General features: G+C 41.6%; 1 protein-coding gene across 2 annotated transcripts in view; it reads right to left on the reverse strand.

Moving 5' to 3' along the window:
• Window positions 1–450: 450 nt before the first annotated feature.
• The window catches only part of LOC142150930 (C-type lectin domain family 10 member A-like), a 47,480-nt gene continuing 24,908 nt past the window's right edge, over window positions 451–23,022 (reverse strand). For both annotated transcript variants that reach the window (XM_075206129.1, XM_075206128.1), the window contains one exon: window positions 451–1,012. In XM_075206129.1, coding sequence (XP_075062230.1) covers window positions 865–1,012 — 148 coding nt within the window. In that variant the 3' untranslated portion in view covers window positions 451–864. The remainder of the gene's footprint in view (window positions 1,013–23,022) is intronic.

Here is a 23,022-nt window from a genome sequence, read left to right on the forward strand (position 1 = left end):
ACAAACTGGGTAAAACAGACAAAGAGGTGAGAAGGCCGCTGCTTGCAAGCTTACAATCTATTAATGAAAGTGGTCCTGAGTGAATGGCAATAACAATAGAGTTCCTGAGTGGATGACATTAATAATGAAAGTCCAAAATGATTAGCATTAATGATGAAACTCCTGGGTGAATGGCAGTAATAATGAAGGTCCTACGTGGTTGGCATTAATGATTGAGGTCCTGGGTGAAAGCAACTAATGAGGAAAGTTCTGAGTGGACGGCATTATCGATAGAGGTTGTGAATGAACGGAATTAATGATAGAAGACCTGAGTTGATGGCTTTAATAATGAAGGAATGGAAGGCGTTTATAATGAAGGTCCTACATGGTTGACATTAATGATTTAGGTCCTGGGTGGATATTAATAATGATAGATGTCCTGAGTGGGTGGCATTACTGGTGGAGGTTCTGACCAGATGGAATTAATTATGAATGTATTAAGTGGGTGGCATTAATGATGAAGTTACTTTTTGGATGACAAAAAAGATAAAGGTTCTAAGAGTATGGCATTAAAGATAGAGGGTCTGGATGGATGCATTAAAGATAGAGGGTCTGGATGGATGGCATTAATGACAGAGTCCTGAGCAGATAGCATTAATGATAGAGGGTCTGGATGGACTCATTAAAGATAGAGGGTCTGGATGGATGGCATTAATGATAGAGGTCTGGAGTAGATGACGTTATTTATAGAGGTCCTGATTTAAAGAAATTAATGATGAGATACTAATTAAGGAAATAAAAATCATTAGCATATACGGATGCCAGCAGATCCTGGTTGTCTATGTACTGGTACAAATATAAAGACATTCTTGGCTATAAGAAATTTCACAAACTTTTCTTTTCACATATGTACTGAAATCTCCGAGAACAGTGGTCATCATTCCAAACGTAGCCAAATTTCATGTGAGCACAATCCTCACCTCCCCCAAAGCCATGACCATACCAATCATCCGGCTGGGTGTCCGCCCAGAACCTGTAATAAACAAGAAAGACTTTTTAAATTTCTAAGTTTATGTTCTCGCACTGACAGAACTGATCTGTGGAGAGAGTTGCCCCAAATTTTGCACCTCAACAGAAGTGAAAGCAAAGTAGAGGCAGCAATATGAATTCGACAGCTGAAGGTTCCAAGTAATTTACATTCAGAAACACTATTTTACAGATCTGCGACTCATCTACCTCATACTAACATCTAGTACTACTCCATTATCCTGCGTCATACTACACATTATATAATACTCCATTATCCTGCCTCATACTACACATTCTGTAATACTCCATTATCCTGCCTCATACTACACATTCTATAATACTCCATTATCCTGCCTCATACTACACATTCTATAATACTACATTATCCTGCTTCATACTACACATTCTATAATACTCCATTATCCTGCCTCAAACTACACATTCTCTAATACCCCATTATCCTGCTTCATACTACAAATTCTATAATACTCCATTATCCTGCCTCATACTACACATTCTATAATACTCCATTATCCTGCCTCATACTACACATTCTGTAATACTCCATTATCCTGCCTCATACTACACATTCTATAATACTACATTATCCTGCATCATACTATACATTTTATAATACTCCATTATCCTGCTTCATACTACACATTCTATAATACTCCATTATCCTGCCTCATACTACACATTCTCTAATACCCCATTATCCTGCTTCATACTACACATTCTATAATACTCCATTATCCTGCCTCATACTACACATTCTATAATACTCCATTATCCTGCCTCATACTACACATTCTGTAATACTCCATTATCCTGCCTCATACTACACATTCTATAATACTCCATTATCCTGCCTCATACTACACATTCTATAATACTCCATTATCCTGCCTCATACTACACATTTTATAATACTCCATTATCCTGCTTCATACTACACATTCTATAATACACCATTATCCTGCCTCATACTACACATTCTATAATACTCCATTATCCTGCCTCATACTACACATTCTATAATACTCCATTATCCTGCCTCATACTACACATTCTATAATACTCCATTATCCTGTCTCATATTACACATTCTATAATACTCCATTATCCTGCCTCATACTACACATTCTATAATACTTCATTATCCTGCCTCATATTACACATTCTATAATACTCCATTATCCTGCCTCATACTACACATTCTATAATACTGCATTATCCTGCCTCATACTACACATTCTATAATACCCCATTATCCTGCTTCATACTACACATTCTATAATACTCCATTATCCTGCTTCATACTACACATTCTACAATACTCCATTATCCTGCCTCATACTACACATTCTATAATACTCCATTATGCTGCCCCATACTACACATTCTATAATACTTCATTATCCTGCCTCATATTACACATTCTATAATACTCCATTATCCTGCCTCATACTACACATTCTATAATACTTCATTATCCTGCCTCATACTACACATTCTATAATACTCCATTATCCTGCCTCATAATACACATTCTATAATACTCCATTATCCTGTCTCATACTACACATTCTATAATACTCCATTATCCTGCCTCATACTACACATTCTATAATACTCCATTATCCTGCCTCATACTACACATTCTATAATACTCCATTATCCTGCCTCATACTACACATTCTATAATACCCCATTATCCTGCTTCATACTACACATTCTATAATACTCCATTATCCTGCCTCATACTACACATTCTATAATACTACATTATCCTGCCTCATACTACACATTCTATAATACTCCATTATCCTGCCTCATACTACACATTCTATAATACTCCATTATCCTGCCTCATACTCCACACTCTATAATACTCCATTATCCTGCCTCATACTACACATTCTATAATACCCCATTATCCTGCCTCATACTACACATTCAATAATACTCCATTATCCTGCCTCATACTGCACATTCTATAATACTCCATTATCCTGCCTCATACTACACATTCTATATTACTCCATTATCCTGCCTCATACTTCACATTCTATAATACTCCATTATCCTGCCTCATACTACACATTCAATAATACTCCATTATCCTGCCTCATACTACACATTCTATAATACTCCATTATCCTGCCTCATACTACACATTCTATAATACTCCATTATCCAGCCTCATACTACACATTCTATAATACACCATTATCCTGCCTCATACTCCACATTCTATAATACTCTATTATCCTGTCTCATACTACACATTCTATAATACTCCATTACCCTGCCTCATACTACACATTCTATAATACTCCATTATCCTGCCTCATACTACACATTCTATAATACACCATTATCCTGCCTCATACTACACATTCAATAATACTCCATTATCCTGCCTCATACTACACATTCTATAATACTCCATTATCCTGCCTCATACTACACATTCTATAATACTCCATTATCCAGCCTCATACTACACATTCTATAATACACCATTATCCTGCCTCATACTCCACATTCTATAATACTCTATTATCCTGTCTCATACTACACATTCTATAATACTCCATTACCCTGCCTCATACTACACATTCTATAATACTCCATTATCCTGCCTCATACTACACATTCTATAATACACCATTATCCTGCCTCATACTCCACATTCTATAATACTCTATTATCCTGTCTCATACTACACATTCTATAATACTCCATTACCCTGCCTCATACTACATATTCTATAATACCCCATTATCCTGCCTCATACTACACATTCTATAATACTACATTATCCTGCCTCATACTCCACATTCTATAATACTCTATTATCCTGCCTCATACTACACATTCTATAATACTACATTATCCTGCCTCATACTCCACATTCTATAATACTCCATTATCCTGCCTCATACTACACATTCTATTATACTCCATTATCCTGCCTCATACTACACATTCTATAATACTCCAATATCCTGCCTCATACTACACATTCTATAATACTCCATTATCCTGCCTCATACTACACATTCTATAATACTCCATTATCCTGCCTCATACTACACATTCTATAATACTCCAATATCCTGCCTCATACTACACATTCTATAATACTCCATTATCCTGCCTCATACTACACATTCTATAATACTCCATTATCCTGCCTCTTACTACATATTCTATAATACTCCATTATCCTGCCTCTTACTACATATTCTATAATACTCCATTATCCTGCCTCTTACTACATATTCTATAATACTCCATTATCCTGCCTCTTACTACATATTCTATAATACTCCATTATCCTGCCTCTTACTACATATTCTATAATACTCCATTATCCTGCCTCATACTACACATTCTATAATACTCCATTATCCTGCCTCATACTACACATTCTATAATACTCCATTATCCTGCCTCATACTACACATTCTATAATACTCCAATATCCTGCCTCATACTACACATTCTATAATACTCCATTATCCTGCCTCATACTACACATTCTATAATACTCCATTATCCTGCCTCATACTACACATTCTATAATACTCTATTATCCTGCCTCATACTACACATTCTATAATACTCCATTATCCTGCCTTGTACTACTCATTCTATAATACTCCATTATCCTGCCTCATACTACACATTATATAATACTCTATTATCCTGCCTCATACTACACATTCTATAATACCCCATTATCCTGCTTCATACTACACATTCTATAATACTCCATTACCCTGCCTCATACTACACATTCAATAATACTCCATACACCCTAGAATGCAGCAATGTTCAATTCACTTACTGCAGCTTAGGATTTCTGGGAGGGAATTGGGCAGAGAAGGGCTGTTAGTCACTGTACAGTTAGGTCGTGGAAAACTGGAGCACATGCAGCTACGTCCGATTCAAGCTTTGGGTATCTCATAGTTACTTGATTTACTGCCCTATCTCCTGCTCATGCGACAGGGCCAGTCTACGTCCTGATCAGCAGTGATGACAGTATATTATGCAGCTATAACGTGTTTGACATTATGAGCAACTGTAAATATGTATATTATGTTCAGTAAATATTACATAGTTGCCCTGCTCCCCCGGAATGTCCCGGAGACACACACAATTTTGTAGGTTCTGCAGGATGCCTGGGAGAGCAGGGCAACCTCCCGAATACTGCCCACTTTGTTGGTGAAGTGGGTTGGGGTGGTGCTATTCACTGCATTTTGGCCACACTCCCTGCTGTAATAGACCGAATTTGATTCATTTTAACAGAGAGACGCAGCCTAATGACGCAATTCACGTGGCCACGCCCCTAAGAGTATGGAGATCTCCCCTCCCAGGGGTGAGATCTCCAAAGTTGGTAAGTGTGAGATATTTACAGCATACTGATAAATGTATTTCATGGGAAAAAGGATATAAAAACGCTTCTATTTTTTTTAAAACCTTTTTTTTATCGTTTATTGAATAGGTTTTTTTCTGTATGTTCGTTTGTGAATTTATATTCCACATGGATATTAGACATATCCTGCAGTGACCTGTGTAGAAGAGCACAGCAGACTTACACCTGTACTCATCAGCGCACATATCTTCAGATCTGTACCTTGCAGAATTTGGGAGTACACAGACCCATTTTACGGGCGATTCTGCTCTCTGTATGCATGCCTTGGTGAATCAGGCCCTGTGACCCCGATTGGTCATATCTGTGCCCTTACCATTTGTTCCAGAGCTCCTCACAGTGACAGTGTTTGATCCTGGCTCTGTGTATATGCTATGCCCCTTATTGCATTCTTTACAAGAGCTCCTCACAGTGACAGTGTTAGGATCTGGCAGAGACGCAGGGCTGCATTATAATTCCAAGCTGCCGCAATGCATCTCAGTTGCATCAGCAATGTAACTTCAGATCGCCTCCTTGGTGATCAGGTAATATAATCTCTGGGAGCGGCCATGTTGGAATCAGCTATCTAACATGTTTAATCATTTGATCTGTCGCCCTCCTGGTCTACACCAACTATTTCTTGAACACGTCTCTGCATGGCTCCCTCACTTCTTATCCTCTGACATCCCCACCATCATCATGGGTGATTTCAACATCCCTATTTCTAATGCATTTTCCAATGTTGCTTCCAAATTACTCTCTCTAACCCCCTAACTTACCTCTCCCAGTGGATTGAATCCGCTACTCATCAGGATGGCCACTGTCTTGATCTTATTCTCCTTTCCCCCTCTCGGATTATCACCTTATTAGTAGGGATGTGCACCGGCGACTTTAGGTGTCTCGTGTTTTGTGTTTTGGATTCAGATTTTCGTGATGTTTTGGGTTCGGATTTGTTTTGCAAAACACCTGCCGAAAGGTTTTGGTTCGGATTTAAGGTTTTGGATTCAGATTTTTTTTGAAAAAAGCATAAAAAGTTCAAAAATCAAGTTTTTGGGCTTATTTTCACTCCTACGCTATTATTAACCTCAATAACATTCAATAACAATCATTTCCACTAATTTACCGTGTATTCTAAACACCTCACAATATAGTTATTAGTCCAAAACGTTGCAACGAGGTATCTTTCTGGACTGCGTAGAGGAGTGGTCCCCACAATATAAGAAAACCATCAACTGGTCTTAATCACACCAAAAAATGTACTTGGACTGCGTAGAGGAGTGTTCACCACAATATAAGAAAACCATCAACTGGTCTTAATCACACCAAAAAATGTACTTGGACTGCGTAGAGGAGTGTTCACCACAATATAATTTAAAAACCCTGAACTTGTATGATTCACACTAATAAATGTATCTGGACTGCGTAGAGGAGTGGTCACCACAATATAATCAGAAAACCATCAACTGGTCTTAATCGCACCAATAAATGTATCTGGACTGCGTAGAGGAGTGGATCACCACAATATAATAAGAAAACCATCAACTGGTCTGAATCGCACCGAATAATGTACCTGGACTGCGTAGAGGAGTGGTCACCACAATATATATAATAAGAAAACCATCAACTGGTATGAATCGCACCAAAAAATGTACCTGGACTGCGTAGAGGAGTCGTCACCACAATATAATTAATAAAAAACCCTCCACGGCTCTGAATTTCCCCAAAAAAAATTCTGGACTGTGTAGTGGGGTGGCCCCGGTACTAAATTTGATACCGGGGCCACAATATAATAAATAGTTACACCCTCAACTGGTCAGAATTCCACCAAACAAGTATCTGGACTGCGTAGTGGGGTGGCCCCGGTACTAAATTTGATACCGGGGCCACAATACCTCCTCCAAGTTCCAAGTGTAGTGTTTATAACTTATTAACACTACACTAATTCTAGCACGTCAATACCTCTTGTTTTAAATAATGACAGGGCATTTAACTTTTGATTTAATTTTTTGAATTTGTTGACATTTTCTTTTACTTTTTGAACATGGCAAACGACTGTTGAATGGTCACATAATGCCAAAAAAAGAGTTTCAAGATGGAATTGTCCTTGGGCCCTCACACCCACCCTTATGTTGTTGAAATAGGACATGCACACTTTAACAAACCAATCATTTCAGCGACAGGGCCTACCAAACAACTGTGGCTGAAATGATTGGTTTGTTTGGGCCCCCACACCAATAAAACAATTCATCTCTCCCTGTACAAACTAAACAGGCTCTACTGAGGAAAGATGTCGTCCTCATCCTCAACCTCTGATTCCTCTCCCCCTACAGTGTGTACTTCCTCCTCCTCACACATTATCAATTCATCCCCGCTGGACTCCACAACCACAGGTCCCTCTGTACTATCTGGAGGGCAGTGCTGTACTTCATTGAGGAATTGATTATTCATTTTTATAAACATCATTTTTTCAACGTTGTGAGGAAGCAACCTCCTTCGCCGCTCACTGACCAGGTTCCCCGCTGCACTAAAAACTCTTTCCGAGTACACGCTGGAGGGGGGACAACTCAGGTAAAATAGAGCCAGTTTGTACAGGGGCTTCCAAACTGCCTTTTGGAGTTCTACCACGTCACTACCTCTAGTTAATTTAGATTGCAAGGCTTGTAAATACTTTGAAGATAAAAAAAGCAGGCTGCACAGACTGTGGAGCTAGAAAGTGAAATTAAATGGACCACGTTACTTTGGTGGCTATCTTTGCCCTCCCCCCTCCCCCGCCCTACACTTGTAGTTGAATATAAAAAAAGCAGTTTGCATAGACTGTAGAACTAGAAATTCAAATATACAAAGAAATGGACAAAGGCAGTTTGGTATCTGTCTGCAACAGATCCACTCTCCACTAGGAGTAAAATAGAAAACCATTCAGCCGTTATATAATCTAGAATATAAATAGAAATTGAGAAAGGCAATTTTGTATCTGTCTGCATCATAATTATCAACATCCTCCTCAGCGCCAGCTACCTGATATTCTCCTCCCGGTGTACAACATTCACACGTTCATTAGCCAAATCTGTAACTGGACTGTGGGTGATCCTTTCAGCATATGCAGAGGGCGTGCTGCAAATGCTGGATGGAGTCACCTCTTCCCGTACAGTGATGGGAAGGTCAGGGTTCACAACCAACAACACCCTTGGACTCACCTTGGGGATTTGTGATGTCATCTGTTTAGAAGGCAGAGTTCTTTGCTGTTTTGTTGTTGTTGTTGCTGACAGCATAACTCTCTTAAATTTTTTGTAGGGGGGGAGGAGGAGGGCTTAGATCCTTGGGTGAAGCTGGACCACTAGTCATGAACACGGGCCAGGGCCTAAGCCGTTCCTTGCCACTACGTGTCGTAAATGGCATATTGCCAACTTTACGTTTCTCCTCAGATGATTTTAAGTTTCTCTTTTTGCTATTTTTTGAGAACTTGGGCTTTTTGGATTTTACATGCCCTGTACTAGGAGATTGGGCATCGGGCTTGCCAGACGACGTTGATGGCATTTCATCGTCTATGTCATGACTAGTGGCAGCAGCTTCAGCATTAGGAGGAAGTGGGTCTTGATCTTTCCCTACTTTATTCTCCAAATTTTGGTTTTCCATTTTATGTAGCACAAGACAGCGTACCCCTAAGCCACACACACTCGGCAAAGCCTTTAAAAATTATATGCGGCACAGGAGAGTACCACTGGACTTATACTGCTGAATCAGTGAACTTTGTAATATATCAGTACCACTGGACTTATACACTGCTAAATCAGTGAACTTTGTAATAGCAGTACCACTGGACTTATACTACTGAATCAGTGAACTTTGTAATATATCAGTACCACTGGACTTATACTGCTGAATCTGTGAACTTTGTAATAGCAGTACCACTGGACTTATACTGCTGAATGTGTGAACTTTGTAATATTGCAGTACCAATGGGCTTATACTGCAGGGTTGGTTTTGCAAATTTTGTTGTACTTAAAAACTTTTTTAATTAGTTTTTTGTATTTTTTTTTATAACTTTTTAAAAATTTTTTAAACACTTGGGAATATTGAGGAAATAAGAACTATGCCCTTAGAAGCACAGAGCACAGGACACAGGACCACTGGACCACTGGACTGAACAGGACACAGCACAGGACCCAGCAGCACCACTGAACTCAAAATTGACAGAGCACAGCACACAGCACCACTGGACTGATACTGCAGAACACAGCACAGCACAGCACAGCACAGAACTAAACAGCACACCACAGAACTAAACAGCACAGCACGAGATATAGCAGGACAGAGGACCACCTAACACACCCTCCCTCTGCCCTGATCAATGCCCGAGTGAAGATGGCGGCGACTAGCGGGGAATTTATAGGTTCCGAGTATCGCGAGATCCGACAGCGGGATTATGACTCCGAGCCTCGGTTTCAAGTTTTCATTTGGCGCCAATAACCGGATCTGTCTCGGATCCGACTCGGATCGGCAACGTTCGGGTGGGCTCGGATTCAGGAAATCCGAGTGCGCTCATCTCTACTTATTAGTTACTCGCTCACTCCCATTTCTTTAAACTCCCTGCTGTCAAATTCTTCCAATCCTCCTCACACCCGCAGGGATATTAACTCTCTTGATTTTCAACAGCTTTCCACCTCTTTCCAACACGTTCTGTCCCCAAATTCTTCATTCTCCTCCCATGATACGTCAGTTCCCAATGTTCACCATACCCTAGCAACTGGCCTTGATTAAGTAGCTCCGGCAACGTTACATACTCCGCATAGACTTCGTTGTCACCCTTGGCACACTAAAGTAACACAAAATTGGCTAAAACTTTCTCATAAAGCTGAACGTCACTGGCGTAAAGTTTGTACTTCTAATGATTTCTGTGCATATACTGCTATCTACCACTCCTATCAAACTGCTCTGGATACTGCTCTGGATACTGCTAAACAAACATACTTCCAAACCCTCATCTATGCTCAGGCTTCTAACCCCAAACGCCTTTTTAACACATTTAAATCTCTTCCCAATCCTCCCACCCCAAATCCTCTGACTACCATCAGTGCCCAGGATCTTGCTTCCTATTTGAAGGACAAGATTGATAAGATCAGACTTGAAACAGTATCATCTCCCTCGACTAGCAATCAGCTCAATTCCTTCCCATCATCCTCTCACACTCTCTCTTCATTTGATCTTACAAATAAAGAGAAAGTTTCTACTCTCTTCTTATCTTCCTTCTCTACATCCTGTCCTCTTGATCCTATACCCTCACAAATTAGTATGTACCTGTCTCATGTGCTCATTCCAGTTCTAACTAAAATCTGTAATCTACCTCTCTCTACTGGTATCTTTCCATCACTATTCAAGCATGCAGTGATTACTCCTATTCTAAAAAAACAAAATTCTGACCCAAACTCTCTCTTACATTACCACCCCATCTTTCAGCTTCCATGAGCTGAGAGGTGGGGCGAGTAAAATTGCCTACACTCGCCTCACACATTTCCTTTCTACTGGATTCTCTTCAGACTTTCGATCTCAATACAACACAGAGACTGCGCTGAGCAAGGTTGTCAATGATCTGATCACAACTAAAACTAAAGGTGATTACTCTCTTCTGATTCTCCTGGATCCCTCTGCTGCATTCAACACTGTTGACCACTCTGTCCTAATAAAGACATTAAATCCCTAGTTCTACAAGACACTGTCCTATCCTGGTTCTCATCCAACCTATCTAATCGCTCTTTCAGTGTTAATTTCTCTGGATCCTCCTGTGCTCAGCTTCCTTTATCAGTTGGAGACCACAAGGCTCAGTCCTATGTTCTCTGCTGTTCTCTATCTACACCACTTCTCTTGGAAAACTAATAAGTTCCTTTGGATTTCAGTATCATCTCTATGCGGATGATACACAAATTTATCTATCCTCTCCTGATCTTTCACCATCTGTGTTGTCTCGCGTTACTGACTGTCTTTCTGCCATTTCATCTTGGATGTCTTCTCGCCAACTCAAACTCAATCTTTCAAAAACAGAATTAATAATATTGCCACCCAACAATAGAAGCTTCCTGCCTGATATTTCTATTTCTGTGGCCATAATTTCCACCCTGCAAGCTCACTGCCTAGATGTAATCCTTGACTCGCAACTATCCTTTGTTCCCCACATCAACTCTATATTTACATCATGCTGAATACATCTAAAAAACATTTCCAGAATACATACATATCTGACACAAGACACCGGAAAACTTTAATTCATGCACTCATCATCTAACATAGTAACATAGTAACATAGTTGATGAGGTTGAAAAAAGACACCAGTCCATCAAGTTCAACCTATTTGGATCTCCTGCGATCCTGCACTTATATTTGAAATTCATCCAATCGCCAATCTGTTTCAATTGTGAAAATCCCCTAGACCCAATATTGCAGTCCTATTTTTACCCTATATCCACTACTATCCTTCATTTTGATTAACAGTCCTATCCCTGGATACATTTTTCCGCTAAAGATTTGTCTAACCCTTTCTTAAACATATCTATTGAATCTGCCATCACAACCTTTCCTGGCAGTGAATTCCATATCTTGACTGCCCTTACTGTAAAGAACCCCTTCCTCTGCTGGTTGTGAAATTTCCTCTCCTCTAATCGTAGGGGGTGACCGCGTGTCCTGTATATAGTCCTTGGGGCAAAAAGTTCCCATGATAGTTCTCTGTATTGACCCCTAATGTATTTCTACATAGTAATCATATCTCCCCTTAGAAGCCTCTTTTCTAAAGTAAACATGCCTAAACTGGCTAACCTTTCCTCATAACTTAATGACTCCATACCCTTTATCAATGTTGTCGCTCTTCTCTCAACCCTTTCTAGTTCCAAATTATCTTTTTTATAGAGTGGTGCCCAGAACTGTACTTTGTATTCAAGATGAGGTCTTACCAGCAATTTATACAGTGGCAAAATTACACTGTCTTCCCTTGCATCTATGCCCCTTTGTATGCATGCCAATACTTTGTTTGCCCTTGCAGTTGTTGCTTGACATTGAGCACTATTGCTAAGTCTATTGTCTACGAGCACTCTCAAATCCTTTTCCAATATAGATTCTCCTAAATTAATTCCATTTTATATATAGATTACGTTCTTGTTTTTGATCCCTAAATGCATAACCTTACACAACAGCCCCCTCCTCATTCAGGTGCAATCCATCTTGACAATAAAGATGACAGCTGACCAAGAAATCAGCCCAGTACTCTAAGAATCCAAAACCCTCCTTCATACACCAATCTTTTAGCCATGCATTAACCTCCCTAATCTCCCGCTGCCTCCCCGGACTAGCGCGTGGCACTGGTGTTATTTCCGAAAATACTAACTTTGATGTCATTGCCTTAAGTTTGAGACCTATGTCCCTGAAATCATTCTTTAGGACACCCCTTCTTCCTCTAACTCGGTCATTGGTGCCAACATGCACAAAAACCGCCGGGTCATTCCCAGCCCAACAATCTGTCCACCCGATCCGCAATATGCTGAGCCTGAGCACCCGGGAGACAACACACTGTTCGGCATGCACGGTCCCGGTAATAGATTGCCCTATCTACCTTCCAAATAATTGTATCCCCTACCACCACAATCTGCCTGGGTCCCTGAGTGACTTTGGTCCACTCTATGGTGGAGAGACCATTCCCCTGGTTGCTAGAGGAAGCAGTCTCACCCGAGTCTACCAATTCTGAACTGCCTTCCACAGTATCTTCATCCAAATTGGCAAATCTGCTGGGATTGCTAAGCTCAGAACTGGCCTGCCTCGTCAGCCCTCTGCTACCCCTAGTAACTGTTACCCAGCTGTCTACCTGTGCATCCTCCTCTGTCTCTGCTCCACGCTGCTCAGCTAACGCATCAACGGTGAGCTGCAAACTCTGCTCCAGGTTGGCAATCTCTCTCAATGTTGCAATGGTCTGCTTTAGATCAGTTACCTGGGCTTCCAAAGAGACCAATTGCTCACATTTCTCACAGAGGTATAAACTTTGGAACAATTGCTCCAAGTGTGCATAAATATGACAAGATATGCATTGAGTGAGATCATCAAGCCTGCTACCACTCATCTTATTATGGCTAACCTAACTTCTTATAGCCTACAGTGAACTTGAGAGTACTAACCTTTGCTAGTTCCATACCAGATTAAACCCCTTCCTGGATTCAACTCCTTACTGGATCTAACTCCACACTTTAAACAAACAGCACTTGAAATCAAATAGCAGTGGAAATCAAAAGCTCAGTGAAATCACTTACCACATCCTCTTCACCGACTTGTGTAATTCCCTCCTTACTGGTCTTCCCAAAATCAGACTAAAGGCCCTACAGTCTACTTTGCACGCAGCGGCAAGATTGATTTTCCTTGCAAATCGTTTTTTGTCTGCTCAGTCACTCTGTCAGTCTCTACATTGGTTGCTTTTTTTTCAAAGAATCCAATATTAAATACTTCTACTAACAGGCCATCAACGAAATTGCACCAACATACATCTCCTCACTTGTCTCAAAATATCACCCAACTCGACACTTCCGTTCTGCACAAGATCTGCGTCTCTCTTCCACTCTCATCACTTCCTCCCATTCTCGGTTGCAGGACTTTTTTCGGAATGCACCCACTTTATAGAAATCCATCCCTCGCACAATAAGATTTTTCTCTAGTCTTCAAACCTTCAAGCGTTCTCTGAAAACCCACCTCCTCAGACAATCTTATAATATTCCTTAACCACGCTCTTAATCTCTCTAGGTTACAATATTACCACCCTCTACACAGCTAACACAAGACAACAACCCTATGACCAACATAGTAGTATGACTGAGCATACAGCCACTAGATACTCTGTAACCTTTGTATTCTAGCTGTACAAATATTCAATAAGATGTAGCACTTACCCATGTGTATCAAACCATTGTCCCATAGATTGTAAGCTTGCGAGCAGGGTCCTCTTACCTCTCTGTATGTATGGATTAAGCAGTATTGTTTGATCCCAATTATAAAGAGTTACAGAATCTGCTGGCGCTATATAAATAAATGATGATGATGATGATAATGATGAATCATTGTACCTTAGACACAGCTGTCAATCATTCCTTTAGGCTGCTGCTGTTGGATACATGTTCATTGAAATTCTTCCTTTTCCTGCTTCCTGTGCTAGTTGTGACTTATCTCTAGTAGTGTGTACTTGTGTCTATTGTTCTCTGAATATTTTGTCTTTCGAACTCGGCTTGGATTTGTACTCATACTCTGTCTGCCCCGACCTCTGGACTGTATTTTGGACTTTGCTAGAACTCAGCCTGCCCTGACTTTCATTTTAGATTTGAATTCTCTTGTACACCATTGTTTCTGGGCTTTTGTTGGACACTGGTGTCTTCTTGGTCCTCTGTGTCATGACCTAACCTCCACGATACTTATCAACCTAAGCCTGCATTACTTAGAGCTTAAGACTTGAGGGCACCCGAGTGTTGGTGGGCCACTCACACTCTATAAGAATTGTGGCTGTTACAGATGTTAGAGTGTACCAGGTGCTAGTGGACATAAAGTCATACAAAGAGCAATCCACTTCTTGACACCCCTGGAACTCACCCGATCCGGTGTGTTGTCCTGCGCGGCTGTCCAGGAATCACACCTCACGTCTGATCAACCGAGCGCGACTGCAGTTGCTGGAGCCTGGTCTTTGGTTCCTACAGGGGAAAGACATTAAAAAGAGACAAGTGGCATGCAAAACAACAAACTGTTTGGCATGTTACCTGCCAGTGACCACCTCACAAATGGCCACCCACTACATCTACTCTGGGAGTGGACCGATCTTGCTGATGGTCACCTGTCCTGGGCCACCTGTATCTGCAGAGACTTAGCTACTTAACAGGCCCCCACCAGCCAACTGAACCCCGATTGTTAAGCCCGCCTGTCTTGGCATTTGGGACTTTAAGTGCCCCTACGGATAGCTACAGGAGCCTTGTTATCCACTCTCAACAACTTAACCTACTTACTTAGGGGCTTCACGTCTTTCTACACTAATCAGAGCTTTGTGCCTTTTTTTCCCACTATAAGGACCTACTGCCCCGCTTTCAACAGGGACCTAATGTCCCCCTAAACACTAGGACCTAATGTCCTTCTACTCTATTAGGGCCTAGCGCCCTCTCAACTACCAGGGCCTTGGGCCCCCTCTAACTAACAGGCCTGACACCCAATTACAACTCTTTAGCCTTCTGCCGAGCCTAATTTAAGGCCTAGTTTCCACTTTAGCTGGCCTTTTGCCCAACCTAACAATCAGGGCCTTGTGTCAATTCACTACCTAGGGGCCTTTTCTCCCAAATCCCTAGCTATCGGGTCTTGTGCCCTGGAATACCTAAGTGCCTTATGCCCTTCTAACGATGGGCTTCTTGCCCAACTAAAAGGCCTCTTGTCTAACTAACTAATGGGCTTCTGCCCAATCTACCTAATGGGCCTTGTGCCCATGTTACCTAGTGAGCCTTGTGCCCAAAGACTACTACTGGAACCTTCTTCCCTAACTACACTAAAGGGCCTTAGTGCCCCAACTTACTTATGTGGCCCTGTGCCCCAGGTAAAGGGCCCTGCTGCCTTACTAAGCTACTGGGCTTTGGGCCCACCTAAACCAAAGGGGCCAGTGTTCACCAAAGCTACTTATGGTACTAGATCCCAACTAGCTATGTATGGGCTAGTGCCCATCTACCCTAACTGGGCCGGGGCCTTATGCCCCACTTTCTTGCCAACAGGTCTAGTGCCTGACTTGAGCCCACGGGCTGTGTGCCAGACCTACAGGTATAATTATATTCAAATTGCCCCTTGCTTCTTCGGGTCTTCCAGAACCTCCAGCTAGTGGCGCCTCTTCTTTGCTTCGGCGCACCTTCCCCTGGTGTCTTCTTCTCTACAAGGGCTCTCCACCGACGATGTCTTCTTCTCAAATCCTGTCTTCCTTTCTTGATGCTCCGCCTCCTCATGGCAGTATAGCTCCTAGCCCTTACAAGGGCTCCCTGTCACTTCTCTTGTCTTCCTGTGTTGACCGGGCACCTCCAGACGTTCCATGACGTTCGTTTTCTTTCACTGCCGCCAACTTCCAAAAGAAAATCTCGGCTCCCAGCGCCTTATATGTTGATTAGTTCTCTGTTTTGCCAAAGTTTGAAATGGCCGAGGTATGCCAGGATTGGCTCACCATCATCATCATCACTATTTATTTATATAGTGCCACTGATTCCGCATGGCTGTACAGAGAACTTATTCACATCAGTCCCTACCCCATTGGAGCTTACAGTCTAAATTCCCTAACATATACACACAGACAGAGAGAGAGACTAGGGTCAATTTTGATAGCAGCCAATTGACCTACTAGTATGTTTTTGGAGTGTGGGAGGAAACTGGAGCACCAGAAGGAAACCCACGCAAACACGGGGTGAACATACAAACTCCACACAGACAAGGCCATGGTCGGGAATTGAACTCATGACCCCAGTGCTGTGAGGCAGAGTGCTAACCACTTAGCCACCATGCTGCCCATTCTGACCACCGAATGGCCAAAAGGGGAGAGTGAGTACTGACTGGCTCATCTGCCTACTGCTGCTGGAACCTGCAAGAAAGGAAGAGGAGTACTCCTGGTGAGTAGTTTTCCATCTACTCTATTTCACAAATCGGGGTCTTAGCCTTGTTTATACCACTCAGTGGTACCATATCACTGTGCATTTCCCTCCTGGTCGTATGCAGCATTCTATTCTGGGACAAGCGTGACTTCTGTCTGCAGTACTGGAGGCTGTCATCTTGGTTGAGACATTTGCTAAACATCCTGCTGAGCCTGAACATCTGGGGGTAAATGTATTTATGTCCTTCGGCGATTAAATTTAAAGCGGCGCTGCATTGTGAAGGGAAGTTTCCCCCCTGATCTCATTCACCAATTGGCTTTGTCTGCAGACTATAAGAGTCTCCTCCTACACTCAGCAAATTGCCAGTGAAACACTTTGCTAGTTGCTGGTTCCAGATCTCCACAGTTGCTGTTCTATTGCTGCTTCTATCTTCCTGCTGTATACAGATTTCAAGCCTCCATGTGAATTTAGCTTCTTCCTGGTTGCTTCTTCAATCCTTCTGCTGTATACAGACCTCCACCATTTATCCTCTGAGGGAATGCAGCTGTGTTTAGGACTTCTCTGTGTGAGTTGAACTTCATCTAGTTACTGTTATATGAACTGCAAACCAGTAACCCTTGGTGTAAATTCAACTTCATCGTGTTGCTATTACATGAACTGCAAACCATTAACCATTTGTGTGAACTCAACCTCATCTATTGCTGTTATATGTATTGCAAACCAATAACCATCTGTGTGAATTCACCTTCATTGCACCTGCTTGTATACTGATTCCAGCGGTTGTATTTCTGTATGGTTCCTACTACTAACATCCTGTATACAGGACTAGAGGAGTAAATTTGTTCCTGGAAAAACCATGTTACAGTGCAAGGGGTGCAAATTAGGATCTAGAACATGCCCTACCCGAACTATAATTCTGACCCTACATTTTACATTTACATCCCCCTCCAATGCTTGGATTGGTTGCCTTATTTTATCAGGTCAATTGACTGTTGGAATAGGTATTTATTTATGTGTATTACATTTATCTCCTCATTTACTTCTGTAGCAGAGCTCCTCACAGTGACATCGGTGGAAGCAGTTCTAAGTTTAGGACATTATATCGAAGTAGCAGCAATTATTTACTATGTTGCTGTCTTTCTTAATAAAGGTATATTGTATAAAGATCCCATCCATGTACACTGTTATTTTATTATTTATAGTATTAGTATTTATTTATATAGCGCCAGCAAATTTTGTAGCGTTTTACAATTGGGAACAAACACATTAATAAAACAATAGTGGGAAATACAGACAGACAGAGGAGTAAGAGGGCCCTTCTCACAAGCTTATCATGGGAATCTGATCATACTCACCAACTTTTCACTCTTTGCTCCAGGAGATCTCGGAGGGGAAGTGATATGTGAGGATGCAAGGGGGCGGGGCGTAGTGAATTGTGACATTTTGGCTTAGCTCCCCTCCCCCATGAAATCTACATGGAAGATGGAAGTCTCTGGGACATTCTGGGAGAGTTGTCAAGTATTACTTTGATGCCCCAAATCCTCCAACTAACATCACTGCACAGGATCTTGCTTCCTATTTCAAGGACAAAATAGATAAGATCAGGCTTGAAATGGTATCTCCCTTGACAAGCAATCTGCTCAATTCCTTTGTAGCACCCTCTGACACTCTCTCTTCATTTGATCCCACAAATGAACAGGAAGTTTCTACTCTCTTCTCATCTTCCTACTCTACCTCCTGTCCTCTTGATCCCATTCCCTCACAAATTGGTATGTCCCTGTCTCCTGTGCTCATTCCCCCTCTAACTAAAATCTGTAATCTATCTCTTTCCACTGGTATTTTTCCATCTATATTCAAGCATGCAGTGATTACTCCCATTTTAAAAAAACAGAATTCTGACCCTAACTCTCTCATAAATTACCGCCCCATCTCCCAGCTTCCATGCCCCTCCAAGCTTCTCGAGAGAATTGCCTACACACGCCTCACACACTTTCTTACAGCAAACAACCTATTGGATCCTCTTCAGTCAGGCTTTCGCTCTCAACACTCCACAGAGACTGCGCTGACAATAGTTGTCAATGATTTGATCACAGCAAAAAATAATAACCAATACTCTCTTCTAATTCTCCTGGATCTCTCTGCTGCATTTGACACTGTTGACCACTCTATCCTCATACAAACGCTGCAATCCCTAGGCACTGTCCTATCCTGGTTCTCATCCTACCTATCTAATCGCTCTTTCAGTGTTAATTTCTCTGGATCCACCTCTGCTCCGTTTCCTTTATCAGTTGGAGTTCCACAAGGCTCAGTCCTTGGTCCTCTGCTATTCTCTATCTACACCACTTCTCTTGGAAAACTAATAAACTCCTTTGGATTTCAGTATCATCTCTATGCGGATCATACACAAATTTATCTATCCTCTCCTGATCTTTCACCATCTGTGTTGTCTCGCGTTACTGACTGTCTTTCTGCCATTTCATCGACTATTGCAATTCCCTCCTTACTGGTCTTCCCAAAGTCAGACTTGAACCCCTACAATCTATTTTGCACGCAGCGGCTAGACTGATTTTCCTTACTAACCGTTATTCCTCTACTGAACCACTTTGTCAGTCTCTACATTGGCTGCCTGTATTTCAACGAATCCAATATAAAATTCTTCTACTAACATACAAGGCCATCAACAAAATTGCACCGACATACATTTCCTCACTTGACTTGAAATATCTCCCTACTCGACACCTCCATTCTGCACAAGATCTACGTCTCTCCTCCACTCTCATCACATCCTCCCATTCTCGGTTACAGGATTTTTTCCGGGCTGCACCCACTTTGTGGAATTCCCTCCCACGCACAGTAAGACTTTCCTCTAGTCTTCAAACCTTAGAGCGTTCACTGAAAACCCACCTCTTCAGACAAGGTTATGATATTCCTCAACCATCATCTTAATTTCCCTAGATTACCCTATTGCCATCCTCTACACTGCTAACGCAAGACAACAACCTTCTGACCAACATTGCAACACACACAGCCCACTCAGTACTTTTACCTTTGCAGTCTAGCTGGTCCATTGTGCAATATGATGTAGCACATGCCCTTGTGTTTCTAACTCCCATTGTCCTATAGATTGTAAGCTTTCGAGCAGGGTTCTCTTACCTCTCTGTCTGTATGTATTACCCAGTATTGTCTTACTAATGTTTGTTCCCAATTGTAAAGCGCTACGGAATCTGCTGGCGCTATATAAATAAATGTTGATGATGATGATACATGAGGGTGCATGTTACATGTTGCATACTGGCCCAGCCAGATTGCAAAGGTAAAAAGTGCTTAGTATGCTATATTATCCAGTCACAGAGCATTGCTGTTCAGAGGGTCAGGGGGTCAGAGGGTTGTAGTCTTGTGTCAACTGGTATAGAGGGTGGTATAAGGGTAACCTAGGGAGATTAAGAGGGTGGTTGAGGAATATTATAAGCTTGTCTGAATAGGTGGCTTGAAGATTTGAAGACTAGAGGAAAGACTTATTGCGCAAGGGGTTTAATTCCACAAAGTGGATGCAGCTGAATACAGTCCTGTAACCGTAACTTGGAGCATGTGATGAGAGCGGATGAGAGACGCAGATCTTCTGCAGAACGGTGGTGTTGAGTTGGGAGATATTTTGAGACAAGGGAGGAGATACATGTTGGTGGAGTTTTGCTGATGACCTTGTATGTTAGTAGAAGAATTTTATATTGGATTTGGTAAAAAAAAACAGGCAAACAGTATAGAGACTGACAGAGTGACTCAGCAGAGGAAGAACAATTTTCAGGGAAATTCAATTTGGCCGCTGGGTGCAAAATAGATTGCTGAGGGGAGAGTCTGATTGGGGAAGACCAGCAAGGAGGAAATTGCAATAGTCAATGTGGGAGATGATGAGGGCATGAATTAAAGATTTTGCAGATTATTGTGTGACATATGTGCGTATTCTGGAAATGTTTTATCAATGTAAGTAACATGATTTATATATAAATTGGATTTGTGGAACTAAGCATAGTTCAAGGGATAGTTCTGAGTCCAGGATCACACCTAGGCAACGAGCTGGGAGGTGGGATTTATTGTCATATTGTCAACAGAAATAGAAATGTCATGTACGTAACTTCTCTTAGTGGGTGGGAATATTATTAGTTTTGCTTTCGAAAGATTGAGTTTGAGTTGGCGAGAAGACATCCAAGATGAAATGGCAGAAACACAGTCAGTAACGCGAGACAACACAGATGGTGAAAGATCAGAAGAGGATAGATAAATTTGTGTATCATCCGCATAGAGATGATATTGAAATCCAAAGGAGCTTATTAGTTTTTCAAGAGAAGTGGTGCAGATAAAGAATAGCAGAGGACCTAGGACTGAGCCTTGTGGTACTCCAACTGAGAGAGGAAGCAGAGAGTCAGTGGATTCAGAGAAACAAACAATGAAAGAGTGATCAGATAGGTAGGATGAGAACCAGTATAGAATAGTGTCCTAAGACCAAGCAATTGTATTGTTTCCATGAGAAGAAACTGGTCAACAGTGGGGAATGCAACAGAGAGATCCAGGAGAACTGGAAGCAAGTAATGGCTTTTAAATTTATCTGTGATCAAATCATTGATAATCTTATTCAGTGCTGTCTCTCTGGAGTGTTGAGAATAAAAGCCCTACTGAAGAGTAACCAATAGGAAGTGTGTGAGGCGCGTGTAGGCAAGTCTCTGAAGAAGCTTGGAGGGGCATGGGAGCTGAGAGATGGGGCAGTAAATTGAGAGAGAGTTTGGGGTAGAATTGTTTTTTCAGAATAGGAGTAAAAACTGTGTCCTTGAATTATGACTGACAGATACCAGAGAATACAGATTTTAGTTAAGGTTGGGATGAGCACAGGATATAGGCATCTACTGATTTGTGAGGGACAGAGAAGAGTAGAAAGGTAATAGGAGAGTAAAAACATCATCTTCATTTGTAGGATCAAATGAAGAAAGAGTGTCAGAGGGTGCTGGGAAAGAATTGAGCTGGTTGAAGATTCCATTTTCAATGTTATCAATCTTGTCCTTGAAATAGGAAGCAAGATCTTGGGCACTGATGTCAGTCGGAGGGTTTGGGATGGGAGGGTTGTGAATAGTCTTAAATGTGCTAAAAATTTGTTCAGAGTTAGAAGCCTGAGCAGAGTTGAGAGATTGGAAGTATGTTTGTTTAGCAGTGTCCAGAGCATTTCAATAGAATTGGTAGATAGCCGTATATGTGAGGAAATCATTAGAGGTAAGAGATTTACACCACTGATGTTCTGCTTTGAGAGAATGCTTTTGAAGTTTTCTTGTTACTTTAGTGTTGCACGGCTGACGTTGAAGTCGACGTGACGTATGAAGAGTAGCTGGATCCACTTGGTCAAGGGCTGTCGCTAGGGTTTGATGAAAGCACAGAACTGCTTTATTAGGAGAGGAGTAGGTAGAAATTGGGGAGAAAAGGTGTTGGAGAGAGGTGGTGAAGAATTAAGATTTCTGCTGGTATTGGGAGGCTTGGAAGAGTTTGACAGCAGAGAGGTTAAAGTACTTGGTAAGAATGTGTAGCTCACTAGGTGATGATCCAAGAGGGGGACAGGATTGATAGGGAAATCAGAAAGTGAGAATAGTTTAGAGAAAACAAGATCAAGGCAGTGGTCATCCTGATGAGTAGAGGATTCAACCCACTGAGAGAGGCTGAGGAGGTTACAGAGAGTAATTTTAAAGCACAAGTGGAATGCGGATTATCATTGGGAATATTTAGATCACCCATGATGATGGTGGGGATGTCACAGGATAAGAAATGAGGGAGCCAAGCAAAGAAATGTTCAAGGGGAGTTAGAGATCACAGAAACACACATAGAGAATGGGTTATAAATCCTAAAAGCATGTACTTCTAAAGATGTGACCAGGAGTGATAGGACATTTGGGAGAACTGTAAATGTGCAGTGTCGGGAGAGAAGTAGTCCAACCCCACCGC

This window comes from Mixophyes fleayi, chromosome 4 (genome assembly GCF_038048845.1).
Source record: "Mixophyes fleayi isolate aMixFle1 chromosome 4, aMixFle1.hap1, whole genome shotgun sequence".
Lineage (NCBI taxonomy): Eukaryota > Metazoa > Chordata > Amphibia > Anura > Limnodynastidae > Mixophyes > Mixophyes fleayi.